At 40.7% G+C, this 11,461-nt stretch overlaps 1 protein-coding gene across 1 annotated transcript; it reads left to right on the top strand.

The window, feature by feature from the left end:
• The first annotated feature begins 8,373 nt into the window (after window positions 1-8,373).
• On the top strand, window positions 8,374-10,748 carry LOC149114000 (uncharacterized). The gene has a single exon (XM_089286621.1). The coding sequence runs from the start codon at window positions 8,886-8,888 to the stop codon at window positions 10,650-10,652; it is 1,767 nt and encodes a 588-aa protein (XP_089142747.1). The 5' UTR covers window positions 8,374-8,885; the 3' UTR covers window positions 10,653-10,748.
• Window positions 10,749-11,461: the final 713 nt, after the last annotated feature.

Below are 11,461 nucleotides of genomic sequence, written 5' to 3'. Positions count from 1 at the left end.
CGGCGTTCTGCAAATCACTCGTCAGTCTGCGTCAGTCGCCATCTTGAGAGTTGTCAACAACAACGATGGGTATCCAGGCAAAGCAGAAGATTGGTTCTGTATGCGGCTTTTGCAAGGGGTTTGAAGACTGGCTGGATTTAAAGTGTAATTTCCACGAAGTGATAGAGGTACATGTCAGTCGGAACCATTTTTGTGTTGTGAAAATAATCACACTCACTTTGCGCCGACATATGGCGCTTGTTATTTCATTTAAGAAATAAACTTAATTCGCCCTCGCAAAGAAACTTTGATAAGAAATTTGTCTTTAAAGACTGGCTTGTGGATGTTTCTATCACCTTTCTGACTTTCTACGCCTTTCGGAACGGGTGAAACAATATTTTTTGTGCTGGCCGTTCGTAGTCAAAATAAAACATTTGTTGATTTCGCTCACAAGTTATCATTAAGGGTTGAAGTGCGGTTGTTTAAGCCCATATAAGCTTAAATTATGGTGATGTTTGCGAAGGGAAATAGAAAGAAATCGAAAATATTTTGATTTGTTAGCCGCTGCGAAGGCTGGACAAAGATTATTCAAGGCAATTCACAGCCACTGTAAATTGAAAATACTGAATAATATCTTCGGTTCATTGACAATATTCTTCCTTCCTTGAAGTCGTTTGGTTTACAAACTTACTGTTTTACATGTTGAAAGTACATGCAAATTTTTGCCAAAGATTCAAGACTCATTTCCTTGCACATGCATGTACATGTAACAACTTAATATTTTTAAGTGCCCAAATATCTGTATTTCTTCACACTAAACCGTTTCCACTTGTGAGATGTGGTCAAGTTTCACTTCCTTTGATGCAGAAAAGACTTTTCAACAGTTAAGAGAGGCAGCCACCCACTCTCCAATGAAGCCCACTGGTTTATTTTGTTTACTAGGTCATTTGAAACTTTCACAGATATATATATATATATGTTTACTCGACGTCTGTTTGACTATCTTACATGCACATTGTATCAACTTATAACAAATAATTAACTGTTGTTGTTTTCCATTCATTTAATTTTCCAGATTAGCTTTGCTCGATCACTACAAAATAATTTTTTCATTGTGTGTGCTCAATAAAGCATACACATCACATGCTTTGAGAATCAATTATGATCCTTATTAGTAATAATATTGCATCATCCTCCCTCACAACATTGTATTTATCTTCTGCAAGATTCTTACTTGACTTGTAACCGCTTTATTACAAGACATTATAGCACCTGATGACAATACATATATAAAAAACATGTTTATCTTTTTTTTCTATGGTAAATTGGCTTACAAGTGGGTTTGTTTACGCCGCTGTGTCTCTGAATTGGCTTATGTGCTGTCTAAAAACCATTCGAAACATTTTTCACTACGACTAAGACACAAAATCATGTATTAAAGAACAGATGCGTTTGTTCCAAATAAATATTTATTGCATTTAGTTCACCACTTAGGTAGGTTAAGTCTGCATAGGAGCCAAGTGGTCTATTAGGCTGGAGCTTATCCCGGTTTCTCTAGCATGAAGCGAGTAGGAGTATTTCTACTCTCCCCTGGATGGGATGCTAGTCCATCCCAGGACTACCCCCAGCATTAATTTTGACGGTACCCATTTATACACCTGGGTGGAGAGATGCACTGTGAGAGTAAAGTGTCTTGCTGGAGAAGAGAACAAAATGTCCCCAACGGGTCTTGAACCCAGACCACTCAATCAGGAGATGAGCACACTAACCATGAGGCCCTGCAGTTCCCCCAAAGTTCACCACTTAAGTTCTACAAAATTGTTTTTTCCAGTGTGAAATTTTATGCAAAGTTTGAAGTTGCACTACCAAAACAAGTTCTGTCAGTCACTTCAAATCACCTGAAATCAGGCTTTCATACAGTAAATTCAAAGGCAGAATTAAGCGAGGAAATTCATTAAGTATATTCCATAGAAATTTTCCCAAATACACCAACAATCAAAAAGGTAAACTTAGCTGAAATAGACTCATTTTTGTTGGGTTAGGGTTAGGGTTAGGGTTAGGGACAAGGTACTGCATCAACAGATGGCTGAATGTCCAGGGCTAGAGTTGCCATATGGACAGCATTGGTCAGTATTCTCTCAGTTGGTGTGTTAACAGCATTGATGTTGTGGAATTCAACCATGGACAGTATCTGAGAGGATTTCTGCTAAGCCAAAGTAGAAAAAAAATGTACAATAGGACAAGTTTTCTTTTGGGAAATCCCACAGTATAATATTAATATGTAAATGTGTTTATAAAGTTATTCAAAGGCACATGTTGTAAGGGGGTAGGCTCATAACCTGGATGGCCTTATAATCAAAAGATTGTTGTGTAAATACAGGACGGGGAGGGGGGGAGCACGTATAAATCTGGGGCACGTTGTTGCAACAGGTGTAGGACTGAAGCCCCCAAAGGGTTCAGGTTCAGAGGAAGAATTCTCTGAGGTATGTTTTACTATAAAATATCCAATTTAATGCTACTGTACTTCAGGAAGGCTGGCGAAAATAAAATATTCCCTTAACACATTTATTTTTGTTTTTTTGTCTCTTCACATAATTTCGAATTCTTACAGTCCTTTATTTTGCTTTTAGCGCCTCCAAAGTGTGAAAATTGCCTTAAACTAGTTGCAAAGGTGTTGGGGTTTGCAAGAGATTAAAAAAACCCACATGAGGTATTGCATCTGATCATCTAAAGAAAGCAGAAGGCATGGCTTGCAAAGCTTTTAAGAGGGTGATTAAAAATACATGCATGTTATTGTAAGACAATGCATGGCATCCCACGGCAGCCTAACGCGATGCCAAGAACTGATTTGGTAGATTTGAAACGGTCTGCATGCCTTGAATTCCTTTGGTCGCCGAGTTTGGCGATCATATTGAGAAAGCTGTTTTCGTGATTTCAGCATCGATTTTTTCGGAAAATGTTGGAGGGATGAAGCTCAAATTCGGCGAAGAGACAGAGAAAATTCCCATCGATCAGCAACCGTCGCCATTCAGGTGAGATTTTCAGTGTTTTGGCGTTGATTCAAGTGGTAGAGGCGGCCCAGACGTTGAATACGATTAATACGTGACATTTATGCTATTGGTGATTACGTTACAATTTTAGCCGTTTTGAAGACAGCAGGCTGAGACAATGTATAAGAATGCTTCGAAAATTACTCTAAATGCTACGTGTAGAAAATAATTTGAATAAAATGGCTTACCTTATGTTTGCATTGCGTTATTTTGATGTCTCTGGGTTCCTTGAAGAGGTTTAGAGCCCGTAGCGGGGGGGGGGGGGGGGTTCTCCCTTATATGGGCTCTATAGGTATGTGCGGCCCTAAAGGGTATGGTTTCAGCCGTTGTGGGTCATAAATACGGTATCGATTTTAGCTGATTTTGAATAGGGTATGGATTTTGCTCTCTAGGCTTGATAAGGATTTGTTTTTTAACAAGATGCCACTTTTTCATCATCATCGAACAGAAAATAAACAAAAGCTCTCCACAAATTATGTTTACGGTAATTTAACATTGGCCGCAACTAGGGAACTAATTATAACGCAGGTCCGAAACAGGTGTTTGATTTAAGGGTCAAGTCAGAAGTAGGGCTTCGAATTTTTGGTCGGGTCATAAATAGGGTAGGGCTGCACACCCCCGCCGAATTTCTCCGGGTGTACTCCCGGGGGTTAGAGCCATTTTGGCGAGTTTTACTCTCTGAAAGTAAAACTCGCCAAAATGGCCCTAAACCACTTCTAGGAACCCAGAGACATCAAAATAACGCAATGCAAACACAAGGTAAGCCATTTTAAACGTCAACGTCTGGGCCGCCTGTGGAAGTGGAGAAGGTCACGGCTGTTGAAAGCCTTGTCTCCCTCTCTTGTCTTACCGGTCTCCGGCAAAAACTAATTTCGTAAAAAGATGCTTTAGACGGCCCAGGAAGGCGAAAATACATCACACATGAGTCGATTAACGTTTCATTTAACTTTAGTGGGATATTCAGACCGAGGTGTAATTTAGATATGCAATTTTCAGAGCTTTATCCATAACCCTCATAGATACTGTACGTTTCATACGAACACATAGAGTGGTTCACCTGTGGTGATACTCGTGTATCCCTTCACCCGCTTTCCAGTTCGACTGTTTATAAGATATGTTCAGTCTCAAGCTGTATATATTGCTATACTGCGAATATTGCCAGAAAGTTTCATAATAATCGACGTTTATTCTTCGGTAGATAGCCTAGATAATGCATCAGTCAATTCCAGCAGTGCCCATCCCCCCCGGGCAACCGCGGGGCATTTGCTCACGTTGTCAGTCCCGGGAGTGGGGCATCCGCAATTTTATCGCGGCCCGGGGGCTGGGCATTTGCTTACCCCGGGGCGATCCCCGGGCATTCGAAACACGTGTTTTGGAAAGTGCCATGGATGAGATCATCGGGAAAGACGAGGCATTTGTCGAACAATGGCTTGTCCGTCAGGGACTAGAGAAACTTGCAGATGTTTTTAAAGGTATGTTTTCTCAATGTTAGATATTTCTTCATTACTTGTAAGCATATAAATATAAGCGACAAGGTGAACTATATTTTGTTTATCACGAAACAATCACTAACGTGAACACGACTATTTCGCATTTCGCATTCAAAACTAGCCTAGCATTTTTTAAATTCATGAAAGTGGAGTTAAAATACTTAAGGTTTGCGAATTCAAATGAAGCGATCTTCAAGACAGATCTTGCGAGCTTAAAATGCAATGCATCATCATTTAAAATGTCTTGATTCTTCACAGAAAAAGTAGCCTGCGAATACAGGCGCCTATCATCGCTCGCGGCTGGGGGCACGTCCGCCGCAATCCCAGCTATCCCCTAGCAAACTGTTAAAAACAAATATAAAGAAATAAATATAATCAGAGTCAACTAACACGTACTGTTGTCCTTAAAGTCTTACCGTTGCATTAAAATACTGAACAGTTGACCGTTTTATTCACTGATTAATTAAAAAAACTGCAGAGGTGTTGGAAGGCGACGATCCCGGGGGCGGGGCATTTGCCCTCATTCTTCGTCCCCACCCCGGGACATTTAGACAGCTTATGTGTCCCCACCGCGGGGAATTTGCCCATTTTTTTCCAAAAAAAGTGCTAATGCCCGGGGGTTAGCCCGGGGAGGGGGGGGGGGATGGGCACTGCTGGAATTGACTGATGCATAACGGCTGTCTTCAGGGGATGTAATAATTAGTGATACTGTGTATCCCCTGCATGCGGTAGTATACAACCGACGTCAGTGAAACTCCAGAAATCCCAAGCTGTGAATAAATGTCGGGTATGAATATTCCTAGCAAGCCAGTTTTGACAATGTTTTTTCCAGGGTAGACAGCCAATATAACAGCTGTGTCCATGGGGATACACATATCACTACTTCACGAAATAATCAGTGATATGTGTATCCCTTATTATCCCATGCAACCGTGCACGTGTTTTTAGTGGAATAATCGAGTTTTAGACCCCAGTAAACCCAAGCCGTGTAAAAACGTCGGGTGCGAATATTGCCTGCAGTTTTGGCAAGGTTCATGCGCTATATTATATCAGTTGTGTTTATGGGGATACTACGGTGGCCTGTAAGGGACGCCTCGATATTTTTCATCGCCACATAAAAAATGTTGCTTTGGCGACTTAATAAATAAGCATAGCTTTTTTTTTTGTCTTTGAGTTATTGTCGATCGCGACTGATAAGTAGCCAATGTAACAGCTGTGTTTAGGGGATACACATATCACTGCGCTATGAAATAATTAGTGATATGTGTATCCCCTGCTTGAAGTTTTAGGTATTCAATAGAGTCGGTTGGAACTCAGTCTAAACTCCAGAAATCCTAAGCTGCTCCGTTGGGCGCGAATATTGTATTGAATTTGACAATAACTGGTGTTTGGTTCTTATAGATACATAGCGTATATAACGACTGTGTTTATGGCGATACACACATAATTACGTGATAAACAATCAGTGATATGTGCATTCTCAGCACGCTATGACAGCAATATGTAACTATTATGTCAGTTACTCACTCATCGAGTCTTACAGTGCATTGTATCTACATAAAGCTTTACTGCTTAACTCCTTCGAAATGTCAATAAATCTCTTGTGTCACTTGAATGGACTCCTCAATATTTAAATTTTATTACACAAATGTACAATGTGTGAATAGTGCAGTAAACACCGTTTGCTCCTTACTTCCGGTCAACTCGGCCCCTTCTCAATGTACCTGAAAGGTTCGACTTCTTATCATAGTATTTGGTGACATCTCTATTGTCTCCTCCGAAGTCCCAGCGATACTTTCGATCAGATACAATACCCGTGTTTTGTCTCCAATGTGATAATTCTTAAGATGGATCCCACATGATATGGTATTATAGTTCAATATTTGAGGAATAAGGAGTACCCAGCAGGCGCAAGCAAAACAGAAAAAGTCAGTTTTGAGGAGGTTTGCCAAGAAATTTGAGTTCGATGAGAAAGCTCAAGCGCTATCCTACTTGGACCAAGGTCAAATGGACACGGTTTAAGCGCATGGTAATCAAAGAAGATGAAAAATTGCCATTCTTCAAGTTTCGCCGGCCACGCTGGTCGAGACAACACTATCGAAAAGATTAAAGATCGCTTCTACTGGTCTGATTACTAAAAGGAAACTGTTGAAATGGTGAGTGGTAAATGCGATTGTGAATACTGATTAGGTGTTAGTTCGTTACGTGACACTATGCTTAACACTCGCGCCTTACAATTTTACATTGGGAGGGAGAGGGTGCGGAAATACAAAATGAAACGGTACGGGAAAATTGCACCAAAAGAAAACTCCAGCATGGGAGGGAGGGTGAGTTTTGTAACTGTTATTTTCTTTTTCCACCCCAGCACATTTAAAAAAAATTATCCACATTAACGAAGATACTTCGAGCGAGAGCGGTGCGGTGGAGTGTGACCTTTGCAGTTTGACACTTGAAATATAGAAACGAAGCGTCCTGTTTATACGTCAAATAAGTTTTTAGCAACAAACGTATTTGTTTTAGCATCAAACGTTTCGTAGACAAATCTCCGCAATTTCAGAACACGCCAAGGAGTCGGGGCATTTACCCATTTGGGACAAAGAAAAGTTTATTGATCGTGACCCTCACTGGTACACACGAAGGGTCAAGGAAGCTATCCATATAAGACTTCATCCAAATAACATCAATAGAGATAGTGGAATCGAAATTCCTGAAGCACGGATACCCACAATCAGAAAGCACAATGTGGGGAAGCTGGAAATACAACATTGATAGGAACTCAACTATATTTCACTTCGGTTCGACAGCCTTACAAAGATGGCGGTCATGTTGAGCGAGTTAGCGAGCGGGAACGAAAACGTCTTTTGTACTTTCACGAGTAGTGACGTAAGCAATGACGAGACTAACATACAGTAACGACCGCTGACCGGAAATCACTCGAATTTTACAAATAGCAGATTAAAGGAATAGAAACGAAATAAACGTTCAAAGTCACTGTTTAAACTATTTCACACACAACAGCCGGTCAGTTAGAATGCGGACCTATGAGGGAACAGCGTCACAAAGTCGGAATAATAATGAGGATCGAAATGCACCAATAGCAGCGAACCAAGATGCCATAAATAGCGACACGCATTAACTGACCTCATCGCCTGATGGAGACTAGCAGTGTAACAGTAGAAACGTCGCGATCTGTTTCTTAAAGTGACGCCATCATGAGACAAACGAGTGAAAATTAATCTATCCTAAGTTTCTAGTATTTTCTATTTTATTTATTCACTTTTTAACTTCTATCTTGACTTGTATTTTAAACTTGTAGCATCTTTTTTTGTTTGAGGACCTCCCTGGAAATCACTTTTAAGTGATGGGAGCATCCTCATTAACATTCCCCAAAATTGATGACAGCAGAGATTTTGGCTTTTAACACCATCTTTTTCGTCGGTATTTTTTTGCCCGCCTTGTTGGCGTATTCCTTAATTTAGCAAGTTTTCAAATCATGATTGTAATTGATGCGACGCAAAAAATAATGGCTTTCTTGAAAAGCTACCGTTCCGCGAGTTTTACTGCTTTGTTCCTCTAATTGTTTAAGGAACAAACTTAGAAGACACCAATAGGAACTTGTTTTTAGTCCGAAATCAGTCCTAGGAACAACGATGTCTGAAATCGGAACAACGGGTTCCTTTTGTCTTAAACAAGAACACGAAGTTCCTTTTTTATTGCGAGTAAAGGGAACTCTTTGTTCCGTTTTTATCTTTTCAGGAACAAATGTTCCTTTTCGAATGGTTCCGATTTTGTCGAGTGTTCCCTTTTACACAATTCGTTCCCATTGACCAGCATAGTAAGTTCCGAAGTTCAATATTAAGGAACGATTGTTCCACTTTAGTCTTATCTTATTTGCAATTAGGAACGTGCTGTTCCTAATCGCTGCTTGTCGTTCCCAAATGTTTTAATTGGTCCCTTTCAAAAGCAATTTTGGTCCTTTTTTCTGCTGAAAGCATGGAAACAATAGTTTTGTTTCCAAACTGGAATTAGTTCCGCTTTAAGTTAAAGAGGAACTAGCATTCCGTTGTTTTATTTGAGTCACTTAATGGGAACGAGGGTTCCTATTTAGCGTTGGTGAACACGAACACAAGTTCCGAGGTTACTTTACCATTCTAACATGCGCGATCGAGGGCAAATTCAATTTCTAGCCTGGCTTGCCTGCTGCATGCTTAATCAGGTAAGGGCAGGTTGGGACAAGATGAGACCTGCCCCTTTGTTCCTTTGTTTGGTTTTATTGTGTGAGAAGCGGGCTAGATGGATAACAAGTCAGCTATTTATTATAAATACAGTAGTCTCGCGAGAAACTTCACATATCAGATATTAAAAGATGAACAAAAGAGGAGTGGAAATCGACTGGTCAAAGTTAGAAAACGCATCTCCTAAACCCAAACGACTTCACTTAGAAGAAGACGATTCTGATGGCCTTTTTCACTGTCCAGTGCAAGATTGCAATCATGATGGGTTTACAACGGCAAGAGGATGCAGAAAACACGCAAAGAACAAACATCGTTGGTACTTTTATTTCGACGAAAAGCCAGACATCACTCAGATTGAATCAGGCCAACAAAAAAGCAACAAAATGGAGGTCAGTGATCACAAGATTCCACCTAAATCTAGAAGAGTTGTCTCTTTTGCCATGTCAAGTGAAATCGCACAAGATTTCTTGTCCTGGCTCACCGGCAGTGGCGGAGGTTGTAAAAGTGATCGGCAAGCGCACCAAATTGTCAGCAAGTGTTTGAAGTTTCTTAAATTCTGTTGCGAAGAAGAGGAGGATCTTACATTTGAAATCGTTGACTTTAGTCTATGTTCGCCCAATCTACTTTTCAAATTTGTTGACATGATGCAAGACGAGTGGAATCTCGGGCACGCAGGGCGCATAGGCTATTTGGACGCCATTGCAGAATTAGGGGATTTCAGAAAAGTCAATGGAGCTTCGGAATCGGTATTAAGAGGATTATCTTCCACAGAGCTGTACTTAAAACGAGTCCGCAAGACCGTCTCCAAGATGATGCGATTACAATGGACGAGCGAACTCGATATCGAAGCCTTAGAAGCCAAGGGACACTGGGCTACGTTAGAAGAGCTCTTGGAAGTCGTAGGGCGTTATTTGCCGCGCTACGAAAGCGTGCTAAAATCATGCAAGGATGATCCAGGTACAATATCCCCACTAGACTTATCGTTTGCTACCAAATTTCTCGCCGTATATTTGTTTATCAAGGTCAAAGGATCGCGCCCGATGACATATCAATATCTAACTGTTGAGATGGTGAACAACGCTAAAACCAACGGCGGATTTGTCGACCAGAAAATGTTCAAAACAGCAGGAAAGTTTGGCTTCGATTCTCTTTACCTGACTGAGACTAGCATGCAAGTGTTAGATGGCTACATCAATCATATACGCCCTCTGCTCAAGCCCAACTGTGATTATGTTTTAGTGACGAGAAATGGAGGACAACACAACAAGCTAGGAGAACTAATGAGTAAACTTGTCTTCGATGCAACAGGCAAGTACGTTCATCCGACTCGCTATCGACAAATAGTCGAGACCGCAAGCTGCAGGCAACTTAGTAGCAACGCGCAAAGCACAATATCCGAGGATCAGAAACACAGCTCTGTCGTGGCAAGGGTTCACTATCAAAAGCAACGATCGCGTGACGTCGCTAGTAAGGCACACAAATGTTTGAAAGAATTGCACGGTGACAGGGGAACAGAATTAGAAATGGAAGTGCGCTCGAGGCTTTCAGACCTGTCAAGCTCTTCGCAAGATCAAAATGCTGACAATAGTGACACTCCTTCTACCGACGAGGTCGAAGTGATCACGAAAAAACAACCCGAGCGTCTAGCAGGCGTGCCGAGACTAACACGCGAAGATGCTTTCAGGCCGAACGAAATTGGCGCGAGAAGAAAAAATGTGATGTTCTCTCCTGAAGAAGACAAATACCTAAAAGCTGGACTTAAAAAACACGGCTTCGGTCAATGGCAAGCGATCCTAAGAGACCCCGAATTTCGTTTTCAAAAGGTTAGGACAGCCAACTCTCTGCTGAGCCGGGCGGCAAGAAAATTCGGTTCACCTTCTAAATTATACGACCGATAAAAGGACTTTGAAAAAAAAAATCGTGGTGTGCTCTAGTTATCATTGGAACAAAACCAACTCAAACTGATATTATCCTCTTGAAATAGAAACAAGAAATGTTTTATAACGGCGTACTTTTCACCGAATTAACAACGGATAGATTCCAGTTATTACGATATTGTGAGTGTCGCAACTAATTTATGGGAGATTGTAGATAGTTTAATTAGTGGTACTGTTGGACTACTCTCGAACATTCACACAGGTATTTGTCTTTATTGAAGTTCTGATCACGAGGAAAATCAAACTCTTCTCACTAAGAAAATCGCTTGAAATTGATTCACGCAAGCTCTTGGCTTCATTCCAGTTCTGAACATTATTACAAAATGGAACAACTTCTGACTGGGAAAACAATAGATCAGTCTTTTCCACGACAAAGCTTTTCACTGATTCCCTGCGGAGGCTAAACCTTGACCTTTTGGCGAACACATTAGTCCGTACCGCGTAATCAAGCAACCAGATAGCATTTTTAACGTATTAAATCAACGGCTTTCTTTACGGCAAAAATACTCCAGATATATATTACTTTGTCCTTTTTATCTTCATTCAAAGCGTTTCTGCACCACAGGGTTTCCGATTTTTCGAATGCAACTAGTGTAGAAATCTAAAGGATGTTTTAAAGCATTTCCACATCTTAAATTCGATAAATATGTCAATTCTCTATGTAAACCGGAAAATCCGTCTTTTCCATCTCCAAAAAGAGAATAGATTGATGCTTGGGAACTTGCAGTATGGAGTGACTGCTCATAAAATCAGTATGCAAGACATTTAGA

This window comes from Orbicella faveolata, unplaced genomic scaffold (assembly GCF_042242905.1).
Source record: "Orbicella faveolata isolate gen_17 unplaced genomic scaffold, um_ofav_v1 contig_14, whole genome shotgun sequence".
Lineage (NCBI taxonomy): Eukaryota > Metazoa > Cnidaria > Anthozoa > Scleractinia > Merulinidae > Orbicella > Orbicella faveolata.
Note: the sequence above shows the minus strand (reverse complement) of the source record. Positions and strands in the feature narration are given on the sequence as shown.